The sequence below is a fragment of the Xyrauchen texanus genome, chromosome 3 (assembly GCF_025860055.1).
Source record: "Xyrauchen texanus isolate HMW12.3.18 chromosome 3, RBS_HiC_50CHRs, whole genome shotgun sequence".
NCBI lineage: Eukaryota > Metazoa > Chordata > Actinopteri > Cypriniformes > Catostomidae > Xyrauchen > Xyrauchen texanus.
In genome coordinates this window covers 23,671,278-23,695,535 of record NC_068278.1, presented here as the reverse complement: position 1 = coordinate 23,695,535, position 24,258 = coordinate 23,671,278, and the positions used below count along the sequence as shown (strand labels likewise).

The 24,258-nt window shown below is 39.7% G+C and overlaps 1 protein-coding gene across 2 annotated transcripts in view; it reads right to left on the bottom strand.

Annotated features, from left to right (window-relative positions):
- Nucleotides 1-24,258, bottom strand: part of edil3a (EGF-like repeats and discoidin I-like domains 3a) — a 384,265-nt gene that overhangs the window by 77,262 nt on the left and 282,745 nt on the right. For both annotated transcript variants that reach the window (XM_052111629.1, XM_052111639.1), the window contains one exon: nt 11,979-12,160. In XM_052111629.1, coding sequence (XP_051967589.1) covers nt 11,979-12,160 — 182 coding nt within the window. The remainder of the gene's footprint in view (nt 1-11,978; nt 12,161-24,258) is intronic.

Here is a 24,258-nt window from a genome sequence, read left to right as displayed (position 1 = left end):
AATTTTAAATTATTACTTAAAAATAATTCGTCCTCCACCACCCTGATTGAGGCGAGTGACTATGCGACCACAAGGACTTAAAATGCATTGGGAATTGGGCATTACAAATTGGGTGAAAAAAAAAGTTAAACATAACAAGAAAGAAAAAGATTTTCATGATTTTTAAGATTTGCTCAGACAAAAGCAGATGGGATTATGTATTTGTAAATATATACAGTATATATATATATATATATATATATATATATATATATATATATATAGATATAGATATGAAAACAATGTATGACGTGGCGTAAGGTGGGGCTGGCCAGGCTACTCAGATGAGGAGAGGGATAAAGCTGAGCCGGATGTGGCAGTTCAGCAGAGAAAGAGCCAAATGCAGCTGCCGTGTGTGTGTCTTTCTGTTTAAGTTTTCATCAAAATATTACTTTGATGCTTTGTCCGGTTCCCACCTCCTCCTTGACCATTTATAACCTTGTTACATTTGTCTGGAAAGCTCCATTTTACACACTCACTCCCAGCATGCACCAGAGAGAGAGAGAGAGAGAGAGAGAAATGGGCATTAATTAAAGTAAGATAATCATTAATTTCCTTCTCACATGGCTTCATATCAAAGAGACAGAGTAAATACTAGAATATATAAATACTGTCTGTATTCCACCTGTCTGAATATATAAATACATATGCATCAATGCATACACTCACACACATAAGACACAGCCTCATCCATCTCAATGTATATATGTACATATAGACTGTCATCCAGAGCAAAGAGGTGATCTGTAAGTGATAAGCCTTTCATAACAACTCCCACAATAACTCCTCTGTCTTACTAATGGAGCAACGCTTGAGACCCCAGACTAGGTTTAAGGCATTTAGTCTTCCTTCAAACATTGAGTGAGGGCAGTCAGTCAAATAAGACCCTCTATACCCCAGAGGTAAAAAGCTGTCTGAGAGGGTTCCTGAGGGATGGGGTGTGGAGTGAAGATGAGGCCTCACAGAGGGAAACAGCTCAAGCTCTTCAGATAGACAGCCATGAAATGGGGGAAAAGTAATAGTCATAATACAGGCTTTAAAAAGATTTGTTATCACTGAATGGTGTGTGTGTGTGTGTGTGTGTGTGTGTGTGTGTGTGTGTGTGTGTGTGTGTGGCTTCACAGTCTGCTACACTTGATGACAGCTAATTTAAAATCTTACAGTGTGTGAGCAATTGGGATTTTGAGGGGCCACACAAATCACTAGCTGAATTTGTTCTTCTACCCTTTAAGTCTCTCTGAAGATGTATCAAAAACTCACTAAACCACTGACAGGGTCTATAGCACATGGCAGGAGAACTCGTCAATTTCTAAAAAACAATCACTCTCAGCATTTTTATTACATTGTTAAGCAATTTTGGCAATTTTGGCATTTCATATTCCTGTTGGCTTTTACAGTAATTAGCAATAATTGTAGCAGTAATTTGGAAGTCACTCACAAAGTTTAATTGAAATATTATTAAAGAATATTTTCACATTTAAATATTCAAAAAGTATTTTAATCATCAATCTATAGCCTATTATTACATGACTCTCTAGAATACTTGATGCTGTTGATTGCTCAATCACATCACTAAGAAGTCAAATATTTATGTAATGTGGTATATGAAGTATTATTACCACTAAACTGTAAATTTGACAATTGTTCATGGCAACATAAATTGCAAAAAATGCTAAAAATTGTAAGCTGACTGTAGTAAAACTGTTCTTTGAGGATTTCAGTATGATTTTAATTTGGGTTGTCAATCGCTTAAAATGTTTAATCAAAAGAATCACATGACATGCTGATTAATTAATCAAATGAATATACAGATTGAAATATATTGCATTATTGTGTCAGACAAGTAAAGCAATCATTAGGCAATGCAAAATTGTCTTTAGAAGTCAATATATTGTCTGTTTATTTCCAAATCATTAAGCAAGCCTACAGTCAACAGCAATCTATCCTGTTCTATCAGGATGTGTTCTTATGGTCTGTCTGTGCTATTTTTAACTATTACACAGGACTCTGGAATACTGGATGCTGATTGGTCAATGGCACCATCTAGCGGTCTGATATTTCAGAGTAACAATTGCACATCCGGGCATTAATTAATATCAGACATCAAGGTATTGTAAGACATCTATCCTACTTCATGGATCACGGTGCAATTTCTACAAGTAAGCTAATAAAATTATTTCAACTTAAATCAATGTTTCATGTCCATTTATTTATTTATTTATTTGGCAAGTAGTCTTGTAATAAGCTGGATAATGAGCAGTCAGACGGTCATTATTTGCAAAATAAACACCAACAGAACTCTGACGCAAACTTTTCTCATAATTACATAATTTAAATGGAAATCAATATTTTATGTCCATTTGTTTGTTCATTTGGTTAGTAGCCATGTAATAAGCAGGATAATGTATAATCAGCTGATTGCTTTTGCAAAATAAATAACTTCATGGTTATAAAAGACCCCTACACTCCTGATCCGATTACGGTTGTACATTTTCCCTTACTTATATTGTCCTCAAATGTACATATTAATCAGACAGGTGATTTTGGAGTCTCACTGGTTTTCAGCTTTATATTGGCACATTTTTAGGATGCTATGTCAAGTTAAAAGTAGTTGAAACTATAACAATCTTGTATGGAGATCCCTGTATTCCAATGTACTTTGCCTAGCTCAAGAACACATCCTGGCTGTCATTCTGTGGCTGTGTGCTGTTTGTGTTATTTGTACATACTTTTATTAAGGAATTTACGCACGGGTCAGAAGGCAAGATTACTTGCGTTATTTGTTTTGCATTATTTTTAAATAATTAATAACACTATATTGATGTGTGAAGCATAAAATACTTGAGCTTAAAACTGTTGATAGATGGCTGGAACTCCCCAGTTAAAGCAAGAAAATGAAAACATCGTACCCTGGGTGCTTCGACAGCGCTTCTGTAAAGTATTTTCCCCTCTAAAAGAGAGTATTTTCCATTCCTTTTAAGGACGCGTCTTTTTAAAGATGCCCTTCCGCCTCTGTGTATGCGTGTATTCCTGGATGCGGTCGAAATCTCTCCAAATCCGATGGTCATAGATGCTGCCTCGTGTGTCTGGGCCACGATCACACCGAGGCAGCGTTTGTGGATGGTGCAAGTACTCATTGTGAGAATATAACCATGGCAACTCCAGCCGCCCCCCACGTCGCTCCTTCTTCCCACGGGTTTGAGGACGACCCTGTTGGCGATGGAGGCGATTCGGGGATGGCAGCGTGCTCGGTTTCACTGGGTACATCCCCATGAACCACTCACTGCCCCCAGCATGCTCGCTACCGTCCGGGTTCGAGGTGAGGGCGGCTCACCTCACGGCCAGTCCGCGATCTCCCTCAAGCCCCCTGAATTGGATGATGACGTCGCCTTTGCATCGGAGGGCGTCCAGGCATCTGATGCAGAAGACTCGCCTGGGCTGCCACCTTTGGGTCAGCCCGCCCAGTCTGAGGCTGATGCGCAGATGGCCGTCATGCTTTCCCGGGCTGCCGTGCACATCAGGTTGGACTAGAACCCTCCGTTCTCCCAACAGCTTTTACGGCACTCTCAGCCACCCCCCCCCCAGTACCTTTCATCCTGGAGGTCCATGACGAGCTGACGAGGTCATGGAGGGCACCTTTTATTACCCGGAATCGACCTCCTCGTCCGCTCTCACTACCCTTGACAGTGAGGCGGCCCACGTGTACCCGGAGGTTACAACACTAACCATGACAATTTTCATGTTGATAATATGTTATAAAATTAAACATTTAAAACTGAAATATTACTTAAAAAAAAAAAACACTCCTATTAACATATTTTGAATAAATACATTTTACAGTTTTGGTGCTTTTCTGACAGAACACTCAAAGCACTTTTACGTAGAGAACAGGGGAATCACCTCAGTCACTACACGTATATTTTAATATTATTGTTTAAGTGTTTTATCTACTACAAATGTTTGTATTGTTCTACACTTATCAATTTAAGAGGTGAAACTAGTGATATGGCTGATACAAGTTCACTAGAGGACTTATTATTTTTATATTGTTTTGTATAGTCTCATTTTATAATGCAAGTGAACCATAATACTAATAGTATGTCTATACATTGCACACAAACAATAACACTGTAAACAAAAAACATAAAATGAGGGTTCAATAATAACAGGGAAAAATATACTTGTTTAAACATGAAAATAATATGCTTAAATATGCAATATAACAATTACATGAAGTCAATTTCAGAAGTCATAAATATTAGTAAACGTCACATTAACTTCCCCCGACATTGTCTATACATTGCAATCAATTAACACACAAGTAATGTTCGATTCATACAAGCTTGACAAGCAGTATAGGCTTCAACAACACTACCGGACAACATATTCAAGCATATTAGCAAGTAAACCACTTAGCCAAAGAGATAACAGATACACATCCATCTGGAATGCAGTGATGCAGCCCTAATCTGTGTGAGGGTGACTGACTGAACTGAACGTAGTTTCTCCAGCCATGACATTGGACAGCCGGTACATCTTTCCTGTGTTTACGGACATGACGTAATGATGAAAGGATACACGACATAAACCAGCGATTTCACACCTAATCCGACCCGGCAGCTCAAAATACAAATAATTTGTATATGCTTAAAGTATTGAATCAATATTTCAAATGTATGTATTTATTTGGATAGTCAGCTACTTTGTAAACACGAAAATGTACAGTCAGCAGGTCATTATTGAAAAATATACTTATTCAGGGTGATAAAATCTTACCCTCTCAGGGTTTATTTTGTGATAATGACTGTATGGCTGTATCTAATCCCTTACATACACCTTCCTCAAAAGTTGCAAACAGTATTTTAAGTGTTAATTATGTACCAATTAATGTAGATCTAACCATTCATAGACACGCTTAAGACAAAAACAGGGGTGACCAATTAACGCAGTGTGACTAAAAGACCATGACTGGATGATACTTCACGTTCATAATGGACACAGATGGTGGAGTTACTTCATCTAATGGAGATGTACACACACTGGCACCATGTGTGGAATGGCCATTGGAAACATCTGGCATGGCAATATTTGGCAGTTTCGTAGAAACTGATTCAGATGTGGACGGCTGGCATAAAACGACTGTAATTCCCAAAGGCCATTTATCAGTCTGACACCCATTCACACAAGAGTCGTTAACCAATCATGATCTCAATGCTCCAGCCACTGACAGGCTTTTAAAGTTGCTGTGTTGTGTGCAATAGGAGAGTAAGTGTCATGCAGACATAATCAGGCACACACACACACACACAAAAAAACACAGCTGCAGGGTATTATTTCCATATATAATACATATTTGCATTCAGGAACATAGAGGACAGTTTAATCAGACTGTTGGGATTTTTTTCCCTTCTGTGTGCTCTTTACCCTGTAACTACTCTGGTAAAACCCTGTAACCTGTAGTACTTTATAGAATCCCTCTAATACTGTTCCATCATGGCTTACTGCCTTACTCTTTATAACTGTTTATAGGCTATGACTCATCCCATGCAATAACATACCTTCAAATGTGGTTAACCAGTCTGCTAAACCCATGAAATTACAAAATCGAGTCACACTTAGTCATAATCACCATTCCTCAAACATTTATGCTTTCTGCTGTGGTGAGGGCATTTGCAAACACATTGTATTCTACCTTTTTACAGACTATTTCTTCCCTTAGGAGTGTCTAAAGGTTTAGTCACTGCAGAGATAATCTGAAAAGCACATGCTATCACCTCCACTGGGTTTTTTCCCCCTCCCAGGTTGTATTGTACTGTATGAGAAACACAGCACAAATCAGAAACTAGATTTAATATTATGTATTCAAAACCCCCTCATGCCTTAGAGTTGCTCTGAAAACACAGATTTTAATAAATGATAGTGTTCTCATGATTTTGTCTTTCAATTCATCTGGTGTTATCTAAAAAGCTTATGTTGTCAAAGTGCATTTAACATCGCAGTAAACTGGCTTGACGAGAGCAGTTTTTTTTCCTGTGTTGATGCATTTCCTATTGAAACAGCAGTTTGGGTGGGTACATAAAAAAGGGCTTGGCCCATTATTTTTTTTAATTCTTTTTAAAATAGCCAGTAACCTTTAATATATGTCACAGCCTTCAACATTATTTGCTACTTGCTATTGCTAGTCAGAGGAAGGTGGTATTAGGTGGAGGGGCATTATCATTCTAGAGAGCATTTGTGTAACGTTGCTGGCAAGGACAATGATGAATACGATGATGAAGACGTGAGGATGAACCCAAGTGCAGTTTATTTCAAATTGTGATAAATCAAAAAACAAAAAACAAAAAATGAACATGAGCTTTTGTATTTTTGGGTGAACTATCCTTTTAAATATCGGCTGAGATTGCTAGAGTGATTGAGTGATTGATAAGCTCAGTTCATAGATTTACATCATAGACTGAGGACTGACAGATGCAGTTTGAGCGTTATAACTTTGAAGTGTCTAATATACTCAGAATTTATGGCAGTTATAAATACATTTCTACCCTGAGACACTTGACTAAAGTGTATAGATGCAGCATTTGAAAATATAAACTGCGTAGAAATGACAAAAATCAATCCTGTCAGGTTTAACTAAAACATGACTGGCAAGGATAAGTGCTGATTTTTTTCCTGCTAATACTGGGATACTAAGCATGTCAAATTCAGAATATTGAGGAGACATTCCAAATCCTAATCCCCTTAAGAAATTAAGTAAATAAATAAAAAAAGTATTCCTTCATGCCCAGAAGTGCTACTTCCTCAGTTATGAAGTCTCTTGCTTTTGTCCACTAAAGGCTAAAAATGCAATTTCACACAATTGGGAAAGTCAACATGCAAGCGCTACTCGCATATCTTCCTCTTCTAACCTATAGAAATTCATATTTACCTCTCCCTCTACTTTTTCAAAAAACAGAAATGAGCAAATGCATATGCATTGTAAAACAAAACACTTTTAAGGTAAATTGTAAATTGCTAGTGTTTGTGCTTTATTCACAATGTAATATTGCTGAGATCAAAGGCACCTGAAGGATTACAGACATTGTATTTCATTAAGTAACGTCCTGGTTACTTTCGTAACCTCTATTCCCTGATGGAGGGAATGAGACAGTGTGTCAATTTAGTGACACTGGGGGTCACCCTCTTCTCTTTTTTCTCCCCAAAAGGAATAAGAAAGGGCCATATAGCATCCGCTTCGTCAGGGGGGTGTTACTCCTAAGGGGAGGACATCATGTAGACCACACCCTGCCCAAAGTGGAGGAAATTTATTTTACTAATGGGTAAACTGTCTCATGGAAAGATACATCACACAGGGTTATATACAGGAAACCAGTGCATGTTGAGCACCTACTCTAGTACAGGGCCTAGTTAGCACATGTACTGGGTCGGCAGCGAGTTTCTTCACAAACTCACCTGCCACAGGGCTAAGGAGGAAAAAATTCCAGGGTCCACAACTTTGTGAACACGACTGAGGGTAAAGAGTACATGTCTTCGTCTCTGGGAGGGAAGGCCAGGGGGCCAGCTGTCCTGCAACTTACCTGCTCGTAGCTGACAATACACGGGACGAGACCGGCTTAACACGGAAGTTGTAAAACCTCACAAAGGTGTTGGGTGTTGCCCAGCCCGCTGCTCTGCAGATGTCTGCTAAAGAGGCGCCATTGGTCAGGGCCCAAGAGGCCGCCACACGGCTGGTAGAGTGTGCCCATAGCCCCAAGGGGGGCGGCACAGCCTGGGCATGATATGCCATTGGGATGGTGTCAATGACCCAGTGGGCCATCCTCTGTTTGGAGACAGCACTCCCTTTCAGCTGTCTTCCAAGGCAGACAAAGAGCTGCTCAGATCCAAATAGTTGCGCAAAGCAAGCACTGAACAAAGCAATGGCAAGGCTGAGTCTGCCTCCTCCTGGGGCAGCTCGGCTTTCATGTTCACCACCTGATCCCTAAACGGAGTCATGGCAACCTTGGGTATATAGCTCTGTTGTGGACTTAGGACCATGTGAGAGTATTCCGGGCAGAACTCCAGGCACATATCGCTGACAGAGAACGTCCTCAGGTCCCCTACCCTCTTGATGGATATGAGCGCAGTCAAGAGGGCTTTAAAAGAGATTGTCTTCAGCTCAACTGACTACAGGGGTTCAAACGGGGCTCCCCACAGGACCACGGAGAGATCCTATGAAGGAATGAGGTGCGGTCTGGGAGGATTTAACCTCCACGTGGCTCTAAGGAACTTGATGATCAGGATGTGCTTCCCGAGATACAAGGTGGAGGGGGACAGCCACCACTCCAGCCTCTCCTGGAGGAAGGGAAGCGCCAATTATCGTGTCTAGTACTGCGGGCAGAAGGCAACTTAGGTCTTCCATGTCCCATCCAAGGGCCAGATGTGGAGATTCCAGAGGTCTGGTCACGGGTTTCATATGGTGCCCCATCCATGAAAGAGGAGATCTCCCCTCAGGGGTATTTGCTGTCGTGAGGGGTGTGAGGTCCGATGACCAAGTCTGGGTGGGCCAGTAGGGTGCTACTAGGACGACCTGCTCATCATCCTCCCTGAACTTGCACAGGGCCTGTGCAAGTAGGCTCACTGGTGCCCCACGGGGTTGGAGGTGTCTGTCGTGATGACAACTCACCAGGAGACCTGCTCTAGGGGAACCCCTGCCTGTAGAAATGTCAGGTCCACCCAAGGGCTGAACAGATGGTGGCAGACCGACGTGACAAGAACGAGCTGTGCCCCATGGTGCTATGCCCATTTCGGGACTCAAGTCTGAAGCCAGTGCTGACGTGATCTCATGTTCATCAACCCAAGCGTCGAGGACGCCATATGCCTCAGGAGCCCAGGAGTTTCAGTGGAACTGCCGTTCTCCTCCTGAATGCCTTCAGACAGTTCAGCACCAACTGAGATAGAGAGACCATCATAGAGTCTAACTCCATGCTGAGAAAAGAGATGCTATGAACTGGTGAGAGCTTGCTCTTTTCCCAGTTGACCCGAATCAGGTCTACTGCTGCGAACCAATCTTGATGCCAGATACTCCCTAAAATGCATTTTTGCATCAACATCTTGTAAGGGAGTCAAGGACAGGTTCAGAACACGCAGGTCCAAGATTGGCCGTAGCCCACCGCCTTTCTTCGGTACGATGAAGTAGGGGCTGTAAAACCCCTTCTTCGGCTGGAGGGACAGGCTCCATCGCGTCCTTCCGTGAAAGGGACACGATCTCCGCACACAAGGCAATGGCGTTCTTGTCCCTCACCGAGGTGAAGCAGATGCCGCTGAACCTGGGCAGACGCCTGGCGAGCTGAATCATGTAGCCGAGTTGGACAGTCCTGGTCAGCCACCACGACGTGGGGAGCGAGAACCATGTCCCCAAGCTCCAGACGAGGGGGACCAATGGGATCGTACCGGCGGGTGGGTGGAGCCTGAGGAGCAACTTGCGGCTGTCCTCGCGGCCTGTCACAACCGTCCTGGCATGAGTGGAATAGTGCCACATCTGGTTGCATGAGAGCAGGGGCCCACCTCCGGAGCACCCTACCTGCTGTAAAGAAACGGTGCCAGGCGGTTGTGTTTGACCTAGGAAGCGAGGAAACCTGCCTTTTCTTGAAAATGTGAGTACAACAGCCCCTTGGAAGTGCAGCGAAATCAAAAGAAAAGGAAAACAAGGATTCTCCTATTGACCCTCCACCAGGGGATGGAGTGGTTTGCTTAGCAGCTCCAGGTCTGTAGCGGGTCTCTGTCTCCCTGGGTCGTCCATCTCAGGGGCGCTCACATTTCTCGGGTTCTTAGTGATGGTCCGTGAGACAGGTGGCATCTGATTCCTGTGGGTGTCTCCACTCTAGGGCCGTGGCGGTGCCGGTGTGGTTTCTACCACAGGGGGACGCCCTTGGTGATGAGCAGATGGGGTGTGGGATGAGCTGAATAGCCTCCATCTGCTTCTTAAGCACCAAGAGCTGCTGGGAAAAGTCCTCCACGGTGTTGCCGAATAGGCCAGCCTAGGAGAAGGGGGCATCTAGGAACCATGCCTTGTCAGCCTCCCTCATCTCGACCAAGTTGAGACATAGGTGGCGCTCCTGGACCACCAGGGTGGACATCGCCTGCCCGAGAGACCATGTCGTGACCTTCGTTGCTCGTAGGGCGGGATTGGCTGCCGAGCGCAGCTCCTGAATCAATCCCGGGTCAGAACTACCCTCGTACCGTTCTCTCAGCGCCTTGGCTTGGTGCAATTGGAGGAGAGCAATGGCACGCAGGCCAGAGGCGGCCTGTCCAGTGGCACTGCAGTCACCAGTGGTGACTTAAACCTACAGGCTCTGGACGCGAGTCTCAGAAGGTTTAGCCAGGTGGTGGCGCCTTGCAGGCACAAGTGCACTGTAACAGTCTTATCCACCTGGGGAATCACAGAGTACCCCTTGACAGCCCCTCCAAAACATGTGCGCAAACGTTTCCATAAAGAAATCAAGATTCATCAATAAGTTTGCACTTATATTCTTGCTAAATTGAATGTGTGGAATGTGTTAAGCTAAAATGCCTAAGTGACCCTACAAAAAAATTATTATACATTTACATTTACACATTATTGGGTGTAGTATGCTAATTACTAACTTTAGGCACGTGCTCCCTCATATACAATAATCTGGATTTATCAACATTCAAATGAGCATAAAACCAAATGTATGTGCGTATGCACAGATTGTGAATTAGGCATACTTGTATGCATGCAATTATTAGTGAATGAGACCCAGTGAGAAACTAAGGTAGAAATAAGAAAAAATAATCAAGTAAGAATGAAAGTGAAGAAAAAGTGACAAACAGACTCTGTAGCCTTTGATTTTAGTTATAGTGTCACATCTGAATTTTCTCTCCACTTCTACAGCCCAAGAGAGGTCATGTGGCAATTACTACAGCATATGGCCTTAAGCCAATCTGATATTTCTAACACACCTCTTTGTGTTCTAACCCAGCGGCACTCGGCATACAGCTCTAAAGCACCAAAAGCCCTTTCCCAAGTGGCATTATTAAAGTCAGACCAACTCACTTAATACTTTATATCACCCTTTTTACTATGTCCCACTCTCTATATCTCTCTCTTTCTTTCTGCCTCTTATATTTACTCTTCACCTACTAGCAACCACTTGTGCACAAATAGTGATTAACTTCACAGGTCTGCAGTCAGACTTTCTCAATAATGTCTTTCTTTAGGTGAGTTTCATGTCGCCTCTTCACAGAGTTACCCTATGCTGCTGCACAGACTACCTGCTTAATAAAAATTAAATAAGAGATCCAAATCAGTATCTCTGTCTTTTAAATGCAGGCGTTTAAAGAATAAATCTGAGGTTGACATGAGGCTGCTCATCGTAAAACTAGAGTTAAATGGACTGAGACTTCCATCCGTCGCAATTGTCTGTGTTATCAATCAAATGTACTCTGCTGAAGAATCTGTGTCTGAATACTAAACCATCTTCTGAAGAAACTCAAATAAATGGATTGATATACAAATATGTCAATTGTAAGCAATCACCATCAATCATAATAAAGTACACAGAATATGTACTGCGAATGAACAACTCTTTTGAAACATTTTTGAATACTAATATAAGAAAAGATGCAGCCTAGGTGGGTATATGTTTGAAAACATATCTATAACTATTTTGATTACTTGAGCGTTAATGGGAGATATCCCACTAAAGTTTCAACCACAGTGACTTGAAGCATTACAGCTTTTCTGTGAAACATCATTGTATTAAAAAATACCCCAAACTGCCACACTTTCAAATAGTCACAAACGCTCATTTAAAATGTACCAGCATTCATCATTTTTAGATAAATTGGTCAATGAGAGGAGGATATTTCTGCCAGCTACAGATTCATTCACTGTTGATGGATCTTGATCCAAACTTGCTCTGCTTGTATCAATCTGTTACCTGAATCCAGGGCCATCTGTCATTCTCGGCTGCCGTCCAGGCGTTCACTAGACCTTTCTTATTCAGCCGGGCAAAGTAGGGGTACCATTTCTGGAGGCCAAAGAGAGCTCGGTGAGTGGAGGAGGCCATAATCTGCTGGTTGGAGATGATTCCACCCTCCATGCCAAGAGGACCGGAACATTCTGATTAATATACAAAAAAGGACATAAGTATGGATAGTGTGGACGTGATTACAACTACAATCACATGTATTGAATGTTAGCCCCTGCTGGTAGATGCATGAACTTTGATATATATATATACAATTATCACAAACATTTCATAGCAGTATTTTTTTGTTCATATGTTACATTTACTATAGTTTACTTCAATGTTGTTTCTACGTCAGCTAGCGATGTCAAATGTAAATCAATTCAGTCACTGAAACATTAGCGCCACCTTTTCAGCATTTTAATCCCCCTCTTGAGTTCATAAGTTCATTTAAAATGGTCCTGCAGTGTGTAAAGATTAATTTTAAAAAGCACAAATATAGCATGTAGTATGAGGTCACAAAATCCTTGGCTAATAATGCATAATAATTATAAAATAGTTTTAGAGGGAGCATTGTGTATCACATCATGGGGCATGTCAACTTCCCAAGAGTATTTGATAACAACTACCCCCATACTGTACATAATACTCACAATACATTTGATATACAGTAATCACAGTATTTAATTTTAAAATGGCATTGTATATATTATATGTGCCATAATATGAACACATTATATTATATAACATTGTGCCCTCTCATAAATATCAAATGTATGTTTCAGACGTATATATTTTACCATGCTCTTAAGTTTTTTTTTTTTTTAACATAACCAATAGCAATGGTATGATCAGATCATTTAACTGACTTGGAACTTTGAGTCTCATTCAGCAAAATTAATGAATGTTTTTCAATTAATTTCATTCATCATGTGACATAAGAAACAGAATTGATTATTTCACCTCCAGAGTCGGTCTTTGGAGTTCGGATCTGAGTCTTCATTCATTTGACACATGACCTCCAGACTCAGCGCTCATTCACGAATGACAATTATTGGTCTTTTTTCATAATTTTTTTTTATTTTTAGATCACAGTCAGTGTGTTGCAGTTGTTTGTATTGTGATCAGTACATATCAGTATGGCAATAAATGACTTTTTAAAATCATATGAATCGTCATGATTTCATGCAGGAAGTGTTGAGACTATATTTTATCCCAAGTGTAAATTTAGTTAATAAATAATTAATGCTTCATTTGGGTCTATACCCAACAAGAACATAAGAATAAATAAATAAAATGAGGGGATGCATCATGAAGGAAAAATAAATGACAGTTTATTTAAAATCAACTCAATAAACAAGTAAATAATATGGGGTTTCCTTATAGCTCTTGTAGTCTATATTTTCTGATGAGAATATAAAAGTCATACAAAGTTTAACACTAGCACGGATTTTGCACACACGTGGCTGCGTCAAAATGAACGAATCACTCAATGAGACAATTCACTCTTACGAGTCATAAAAGATTCATTCAAAATGAACAAATCTTTCATGAATGACCCATCACTAATAACCTCATCATAAAATTAGGAAGCTTGGATAGAAGTTAATTTAGTTAGAATGGAGAAAAGTTTTGGGACATTTCTAGTAAAAAACTATAAAACTGTTCCTGTGCGCATCTCATTCACAAAATGTAATTTGCCAGCTTTTTTTTATAAAGCAAGTGAACGGTTGAGCAAAAGCAAAAACTCAGGCAGCATATTCACATAAGATTGCCATTAATGATTGATTTGGTACTGATAAATTAGATTTGCAACTAAACTTCTTTGGAGCGCTCATGTTTATAACCTGACTGGAACATATTGGACGCCACCTCAACCCCGGAAGAAAAACTCTAATTCACAGGTGATTTTAATATTTTTTTTTTCTAAACAACTTATTATGGGGAAAGGTAAGCAGTTTCCATCCTTGATATGTAATATTGTTCTGACCAATCGAAGAGCTAATGTTAGCTAGAATGTTAGCATCCTCTCCACCTTGTTGGCAATGCAATTCTCCAGTGCAGCGTTTAGTAATAAATAAACAAATTAAGTATGAAACCATCTTTGTTGTCTTAAACAACTGATTTATTGTACCATGATAATAATAATAATGTGTATTGTAAACATACATTGGCTTTTCTCTGTTGATGTTTAAACTCACTTTTGAAGCTTTGGCTTCTATAAATAGCCTAGTCATGTTGCAAAACAAACTCCATGAGGAGTCAGTGATTGTTTTTATAGAGGGCACCATTATTTTGTTGAAGCAAGGAGTTTAGACTTTAGAACCCTCCAGCACCAGCCTCGAATAAATGAAACCAAAAATAAATATTGGAAACTATCGGAGTTGATTTTTTCTGATAGCCAATAGTTAAAGAATGCAACAATCGGCCCTGGTTAATTGGTAAATCTAATATATCGGTCGAACTCTAATCGAAAGTACCAAAAGGCGATGGCCCTTGCACATTAAGCAAATATTCTTCCAATGCCTCCTCGCTGTCTGTGACGCTTCCTTTCACTATTCCAGAGTCAGTTTGCTTTTTAGAATCGGTCTGAAAATCACTATCCTTGCTTGTATCCTCTGAGATCTCTCCAATTTCCCTTCTTTCAACCTCTGAGATTTCCAGTGTCACACCTGGGGACATGTCACCCACAGGAATCACGTTTAGCATGTTCTTCTTATTCAGGGTAATAACGCCCTTGAAGTCCTCATCTTCAAAAAATTCTGATAAGTGAACACGTTTCCATACTTTTGTAATGTTCATCTGAGAGTTCATACTGGTTTCTTCTCAAGGCCTTGCACCACAAGAGAGGTGTCTTAAGCTTTACTTCAGGGCATCCTTTCAAAGACAGCATGCTGTTTTCACAGAATGCACACCTGCTCATGTTTAAATACCTTTGGAGTGTGAACATTTAATTGGAGATGCATGACTTCCAGGGCAATGGAATGCAATTAGATTTTCTAAGTGTCAGATTATATGGAGACTAAGAAAGTTTTTATTTTCACTTGCAGCTTTATTTTCTCTTCTTGCCTTAAAGGCATCCTCTGTCTCTCTCTTTCTCAACAGAAAAAATTCAAATCTTTGAGTTGAAGCACTGCCAATGTCACTAACCACAGAGATATAACTAGCTTGTGTTTTTTTAATTGTCAGAGATAAAATATTCACGGTGTAATTTAATTGGGTCATTTCTTACAACAGGGTTCCAACCTAGAGTTTCTTAGAAAGACTATTAATGAGAGGAAAATAAAGTGCAAAACATCCAACTAAAAAAATAGCAAGTACGGTATTGAAATGATGGTTTATCTGTACATTAGGAAATTCCCCTTTGAAAGGGTCAGACTAGATTTAATAGACACAAATATAAGTGGGAGAAAAACATGTATTTGTTTTGAACACAGGTCAAAACAACAGGCACAGGGCATATGCCATTAGATATAATTGCATGAACCCGTTCTAAGTACCACATATATACATATCCATAAAATAAACAAACTTAAATAGTAAATAGTTCATGATTTCAAAAATGTTGCTATTTTAATTGCATTTTACTAATAACATTTCACAATTATCTGACATTCACTACTTTTCAAAACACAATTACAGATATCTATAATTCATATTTTAATAGTTGAAATTCCAAATACACATATCAGCTATGTTAGATTATACATGCAGAAGAATTGAAACGATTTGACTTGTATTCAGGATTTTCAACCTTTGCAATCCTGGAATTATTCACCGTCATAAATCAAATGGCCCAGGCATCCTCATTGGTCAGAAAGGCCCCTCCGCAGCCTGACCTCCTGATCTTCCACACAGAGATAAAGTAGACTTTTCTGTGTAAGGTTACAAGGACCATCAGATTTGCACAACTCTAAGATATTTCATCTTAATCTAGCCTTGCTAGATAATGCTGAAAATCACTTTGAACTGTGGTAACGTTTGTACCTGACAAATGAATGATTACAGACTGATGGACCTCTTAAAAATGTGTGTAGCGATGTGCAATCACCTATAATTGATAAATATAATCTTTAATTTTGTATGATTTATTTGCTGGCGTATGCAGAGAAAGATGATGACAATGAATTTCATGTCTCTTGTACCATTCTCAAGATATAAAAGCTCATGGTTAAATATGCACTATTTTTGAGCGGAGAAATTAGTAAGAGTCTGAAACAAAGGACCATAACTCAACTGTCAGAAAGACAGCCCAGTTGACCATGTGACTCTGAAAAGTCACTTCTGATTGGCGCAGGAAATCTTTGGGGATGTGGCCAATTTCAGTTCAAATATTTCCAAACAGGAAGAACACTCTCTCCTCTGCTCTTCTGCTCTTCTTCTCTTGCCTCTTGCGTCTCGTCTCTTCAACCTCTTGAGACTCTTCGGCTCTCCACTCCTCTGCCTGCACGTGCCCATGTGAGGCCCATGGAAGCTCGGGACTCAACATCCCAAGAAGGAATGAGAAGGCCTCGCTTCAAAACCAAATTCATAATTCATACAGACAATAAACTTCGATCAAACAGAGATTAAAACATCAACGGAACAAACTTTCGACCAAGCGCCAAGAACCAAGCAACACAAAGAATGCAAGGAAACACCACAAAGACACGCAAGTACATCTCAAATATTGTGCTCAAAGTGCTGATGTATTAATTAAATAATTCGGGTAATCCGATAGCAAATCGATGTAGACTTAAAGAAGGATAAAATGGTTCTTAAGCTATTGTCAACAGACTCCGTAAAGTTCATTTTCACTGCACTGATCATTCTGTCACTCTTTTCACCAACCTATCTTATGTATATATATATGTTAGATTAGATTTATATGTAGAATAGTAATAAAGTTTGTCTGTGTTCAAAGACAACGTGACTGTGGTATATTTTGATAAATAATATCATTCCTGTTTCTAAAAGATTTCGCTTCAATTCACCTTAATAAATGTGATATTATTTTCAATAAGCCATGAGAATAATATCACTCCAATAAGTGAATTAATCATAATTCACTTATTAAAGCTAATTCCTTAAAGTAGAATTTGTGAACGGATACAACGAAATGTTGTATTACAATTTTCAATGGTGGAGAATCTATTAAGACAAATAATCTAGTTATTTGTATAATCTAATACAAATATTATAAATTACATCTAATTTATAATGGTTGTCGAACGCGACTAATTCCATTATGCTTTTCATTACCTAATAAGGTACAATAAGTTTAATTTAGTTCATAGCTCACATATTTCAAGACCCTAAATTCCATTCTAAACTTTAGCATACCAAATATCCTTACATATAATGGTTGTAGAATGCGCGCAAATTACCCTACATATAACGGTGGTAGAATGCGTGCAAAATACCCTACATAACTGATCCCGATATGTAATATCCTACAGCTACGTACTTCTTACATATCCTAAAATATTTTTTAATATCAATAATTACATTGTTACTAGTAAAAATGTCCATTCCCGATATTAACAATAAAATTACTAATTAAACTTAAGGTCTCTCTTTATTCCCAGCGAAAATACTTTGATTCTCAGAACTTCTTTAGCACTTACCTCCTTATATCAAACATCCCTCTTTATGCAGATTACATCTGAACCTTGTGCATTCCCATTTTTAGAGGCTTCAATAATTAGTCAAACATCTAACAAATCAACACCGGTATGCTAAATCGCCATCCTTAACATGAACTTCCTCTAAACCTTCTGGGAAGAGAGGATGTTTCTGAGTCTGTTTACTAAACATCAAGACGTGCAATGACATTGCGCCATTACCTTCCCTCTTACGGGCATGATGATTAAATGGTACAAGCCCATAGTTTGCTTCTGTTTGTTTATTCTTCTAATGGCTTGAGCTGTATAGCCCTGATAAGAATGTTTAGTTAACTGAAACAGTCAATGTATCTGATGCCTCAGTGCTTTAAGAGGCTGTGTTAGCTATGGCCTTGAATGGTGAAGGCTTGTTGCATTGCAAGATTGTTAAATGTCTAAAGACTAGATACTATAAACAACAGAGTCTGTGTTACTAAGGATGGTATACGTTTGTTTCAGACATTAGTACGGCTTTTTTGTTTTGGATTTACTGTAAATGTTCTGTCAATATTGAGGGTTCATAATCAAGTGTGAAAATTAGGGATAGTCAACTGGCATCTCACAGGTCAAATCCAGTACGCTAATCATATTACTGATCTTTGATTAAATCGGATTGCAGTCTGAAACATCCGACCGGTAAGTTTAACAATACTCAGTGACTCGTGCAAATGAATCAGCGGATAAAATAAAATACCTGCCTGCTCCTGTGTCAGCAGTACACGTACATGGCTCAGTGCATGGCGTGATTTAAATTGGAACGTCTAGGTTACAGATGTAATCTCCATTCCCTGATGGAGGGAACGAGACGGTGTGTCCTCTGGGCCACGTCGCTGAACAGAGCTACTGTTGCGGCCGAACCTCATTGTCGGCTCCTCAGACAAATCCTAAATGAAACAGACGCATTTCCCTCCCTTTATACCCGTATGTCCGGGGGCGGGACATGCAAATTCTGTCTGCCAATTTCTCATTAGCCTTTTCTCAGAGATGTGAAAGGCTCTCAAGAGAGACCCCTAGTGTCGCTTCTTTGACACAACATCTCGTTCCCTCCATCAGGGAAAGGGGGTTACATCCGTAACCTAGACGTTTTTATCATTTGTAAACAATAGCCCTGCAGTGATGTTGTTTTGTTTTTGTTTTGTTTTTTGTTTTCAAATTAAATATCATCAAAACCTATTTGTTAGTTGAGGTTGTGAGGTCAAAATTGTTCTTTAGCCAGATCTTTGAAGGAAGTTTTACACCACACTTTAACAAATGTTAATTGAATACCCCTGTTTACTTTAATATAAATAAACTCATAGTATTTACAATGTTTAGTTTTGTCGTTTTTTAGTTACAATGAACATTTTAACTAAGATAAAAAATGTCTTGCTTTCATCAAGCTGTCATCTGAATAATCCGGACCCCACAAGAAAGTAGTTGAAGAGCCCTAGTCTAAACTTTCTTAATGGGCCCTATTTTAAGAGAGCTATGCCTCAAGCACAACGCTATGCGATAAGTCAGTGGGCATGGCCACAAGTTTGAATATTTTCGTGCAAGTATGCGCTAAATCTAGGTGCAAGTAGGTTGACGAAAACGTGTGTGCAAAGCACAAACGGGCTGGGTCAAGTGTAATTTAATTCAGAGGTTCTTCCCCGGTAATTATGCCATCCGCGTCCTATTATATATTCCATTCCCTTACAAGCAAAGTTGATATAAATAAAGACAGCCCATTCATAAGAATTTTTGGTGTAAATGGGTTGTATGCAATGCATGTAGTTTTGAATTGTAGTTTTACAATGCATCCAGACCAAAATGTACAGGTATGTGTTGTATATATCGTCCTCTCTGGACTGTTGGCTCTTATCATTCTCGCCTGTGTCTCACCTGCTTGAAACATTCTTTTCTTCTTTCCCATTGCTCATTGTTTTGTAATGAATATGTGTTTCTATGTTTAATGTTTAATTTCTGTAGAGTGTCTACAAGCTTTGGGAAGGGGATAAACAAAATAAACTTAAATATTACTATTATTTTTATTATTATTAATCAAATCGATCTACTGACACACAAACATTGGCTAGTATTAAAAGTGATCGATAGCTTTTTGATATCATCTGCTGGTAGAATCTCCAAACTGCAAATGAAGGAACTGAGTTTAGACTTTGCCCCGAGAATAGACGTGGTTCTCAAACTTCTTAGCGCAATTACTTATTTCTCAGGAAAATAGAAAATTGCGCTTTGTGACAATTTATTATACAATACACCCACAGTTTGCTCACATACACCCACAGATCGCAAACACTCACACCTATGCCTACTTTCACTTTGCGCTGGCACAAAAATTGTGCTTAGAATTAGCGTTCCCATGAATAGTGGATAATATGTAGCGCACAATCGTTGAGCACAGTGCTCTGCCCAGCATGATCACAAATATAGAGCCCTATGAGTATATTAATGAATATTTTATTGTGAAATTAAGTCATTACCTAAGAAAACTGGGTTTCGACTTGTGATGAAATGGTTATTCTTGTGGTCATTTTTTAAAATTGTAGAATGGCCGCTCGCTCTAACTTTAGATATCCTGGATAAATGGGTGCTATTAGGCTTATCCATAACATTCTTACTCAAAAAATATATATTATTAAATGAATATCAAAAATGTACGACAACTAGTCGACAAATGGCTTAAACTAATGACTACAGGTAGGAAAATCATTGAAACCAGGGTGATGACATCTGGTGCTTCTGCTTGTATGCTGTATATAGAAAATCTAAATATCCACTGCCGGCTGCCTCTAATGAATGCACAGCATCACCATTCAATATCAACACACTCTCCTATATTCTCCACTCCACTCCTGTGTAATTTAACAATGTTGTTAGGATCGTAACCCCTCAAACACATCTTTTAATATTTATTTCAGAATTTCTCTCCTACAGCATAGCAAATAATTTCCTAGTTGTGGTCTGATTGTTTGGAAATGCACATACTGTAGGACACTGTGTTGATATACATCTTCAAATCAATTTGCGGTTTCGCATTTCCTGTGCCTTTACTTTACCCCACATTCTCAATACTAATATTTACCCAGGATTGGAACTCAATAGCTCCTGACTGATTCATCTCAATTGCATGGTGCAGTTGAGTGGAGTCAGAAGTTTCTGTTTTGCCTCATTCCTTTTTATCCTTCAATCACGAAGACAGTTTTGTTAGGAATCAAAGAACAAGCACATCACAAGGGTAAATGTATGATGCCTTCACTCACAATAGATTTGTGTTCCCTGCGAATCTGTGGCTTCAGAGGTCAATGATGTCAAAACAAAAATCTCAAAATGTATTCTTTCTCCCTTTCTCTCTCTTGCCATTTCTTTTTTATACTATAACAACCTTCTTATTTTTGTAATATTAACATCAAAGAGTTTCACAGATTGTTTGTGAAACAAAGAGATTCACAAATGCCACAAAGCTCTTTTGTCATTCCGGCTCTGTTGCTCTGCGGGGTGGTAATTCCAACACTGCAGAGACTGTAGCTAGATAATATTTCTGGGCTGAACTGTGATTCATCTGAGAAAACACTCATATAATTCTACTGTTGGTGGCTTAGTGGTTAAATATATGGTTTAGTAATCTAAAGTTTGTTTGTTCAAACCTCAGAAGGGAAGTACTTGAGAAGTACTGCAATCCCCTTTCACCACTGAGGCCTTATTTTTAGGCACCAAACATTAGGTTGCACCAGCGGGGCTGTGTCACTGTAATAAATAGAATCTTATGTTGCTTTGAATAAGAAAACATCTGCCAAATAACCAAGTTATCTACAATATTCTGCATTTGGAAATGTACAAGCTTTAACAAGCATGGGTTAAATGTAGCTTTATAATGCAGATAATCGACATAAAAACAGAAATGACTAAATATTCCCATAAGGGGTTGGCAGTATGACCAAAATCTATCATGGCTTGATTATTGTTATATCACAGTAACAATATACTCTATGGCAGTGGTTCTCAAACGGAGGACAATGGCACACTGGTGTACTGTGGCATGTGGACCGGTGTGCAATGGAATTTACTGAGCTCCAGCATTTTACTTGCAATTACTTGGCTACACAATGCGATTGACAGATGATCTTACACCCAAAGTTATGAATTTATTATTCCAACATACAATCAGAATAAAAACTCCCTTGTGTCATAAACCAATACTATAACTAGAGGCACGTTAGTTATTTTGCATTCAAAGCACCATTTTTCGTGCGCACGCATAGACCAAGAGATAGTGAAGATATACCATGTGAAGATTGTTTAAGCAGAGATTCTTGCTTGTAGGCCTATCTGTCAAAATGACGGACAGCATTTTGAATAATTAATGAAGGATGATGTCTTAATCTCGTGCTCAAATACAAGTTTCTGAGAAAAAAAATTTGTAAAATAATTCTCCATCATAATTTATTTTTTTCTAGTAAGACCTTTGATATTAATAATTCTTGATAATAATTGTAATTTTTGATTTGTGCTTCAGAGGTAGCATCATTTTTAATACAGTTGCATTTAAAGAGACACACACAAAATCAGCATGTTTTTGATTCCATTGATTCCATTAACATGGTATAATACATGATCCATGGGGTATTTTGAGCTGAAACTTCACAGACACATTCTGGGGACACATGAGACTTATATTACATCTTGTAAAAAGGGGCATAGTAGGTCTCCTTTAAGTAACAGCATAAAATTATTTAAAAAAAAGTAAGGTTTTCTTCATAAAACAAATAGTTATTGTAAAAAAAAAAAAATACAGTATTTTCTGATTTGTTGAGCTACATTCAAAGCTGCTGTAAAATAGACATCGTTTTAATTTTATATTTAAATGGCAAGTTGCAATGTTGCTTGGCAGAAGGGTTGGTTGTCAGCAAACACCTCACGACACAATATATGTTATCATTATTCATTATCGAAATGTTGCATATGATATGAAAGCACAAATATGTTATGTTTAACAAAACCCCTTTATAATGAGTTATTATTAATCTTGACTTGTTTGGGACAATGGAGCCTATGAGGGCAGTGCTATTTTCAAGTAGTGCAAATAATCCCTCCATGAAAATAACAATTTTAAACATATTTAATAAATCTCATATACACAAGATCCATGTCCCACACATCGAATGAGCCAGGGTTTTATCCACAACCTTTTTATCAGGCATCTTTAAAAGCAAACAATGGCATGCAAAGACATAGTTTAATGGTGTTTGTTGAGGGTGTGTATATATGACAGCTGTTCCCTTCCGAGGGAACTCGCACTGCGTCGTTGAAAACGACTCTTTGGGGAACGCTCCTTAGCGTGCGCCTCTGAAGTATGAATGAAACTATTCCAATCTTGATTGGTGTTAGCGCCATGACGTAACATGTGACGGCATAACCGATGCATAAAAGTGACGCCGCACACATACACATTAGCTTTCGCTCTTCAGCAAGCTCTATGTTGAAATTGTTTGTCTTATTTGGTGTTGTTTGTCTGATTTAAAAATATTATGGCCACCGAACAGTTCAAGAAGTGCGTGCACCCCTGCCCTCGCTTCATTACGGGTAGGGACACGCACGCTTTATGTGTGAACTGTTTGGGAGCGTAGACGCTACAGGCAGCTCTCGAGGGATCTGCCTGTGAAAGTTGTGAAGCACTACCCATGAGAGTGCTGCGCCCCGGTTGGCGTGCTTTGATGAGCACGGTCAGGCTCGCGTTCCCCACGGTTTTGGTCCGCGCCTGTTGAGGCAGCGCGGCGATTGAGATCGCGGGGTTCGCGAGCGGATTTTGCAGATGAGAATGAGACTGCTGCGCACTTTCTCATTCTTCGCTTGAGGATCCCGAGCCTACTGTGTGTGGTGCAGAAGCCCGCCGCCGCTTCTTCTGCCCATGATCAGGTCCCGATGCTTGAGCTCACTGCTTCCGAGGAAGTGGATATGCTCAGCATCGATGCGATCTAATCGCGGAGCCAAGCACGCCGGTTTTTGGCCAAGCTTATGAGGAGCTGATTGAGGTTATGACGCGTGCCGTGGCCAGACTGAATATCAGCTGGCCACAAAATGAGCAGGGAACGCAAGTTGAAAGCAAATTAGACGTGCGCTTCCTGCGGCACAGATCACAACCTCAGCGCCGGGTTTGCCGCTTTTCCCCGATCTCCACAGAACGAGATCGTGGGGTAAACCGCGATTCGTCCCGTATCTCCAGCCCCAGTGTTTGATTACAGAACGATGTTTTGGGGGCACGGGATATGGGCTAAAACCTCGGCGCTGCCTAGTAAGCCCTGCAGAGATACATCTGCTTTAATAAGTAGGGCTTACATGGCGCACACAAGCGGTGTAGGTTTCCCGCCGCCTCTGACGCTTCGGGCCACATCAATTTCCACCGAACGCACACTGTATGTTCGTGTCAAAAAAAAAAAAAAATATATATAAAAAAAAAACAACAAGCATCAATTGTGGTCACAAGAACCATATCGACTAAATCCTGCCGGCTCTCGCTTCAGGAAGTCGAGAACAGTGCTTGAAAAACACCGGGAGGCTGGTTCCCTTAGTTGAAGCTTCGAAAGAGGTCCTACCGAGGTGGTAGAACCTCGAGGGCTGCTCCCACTGCA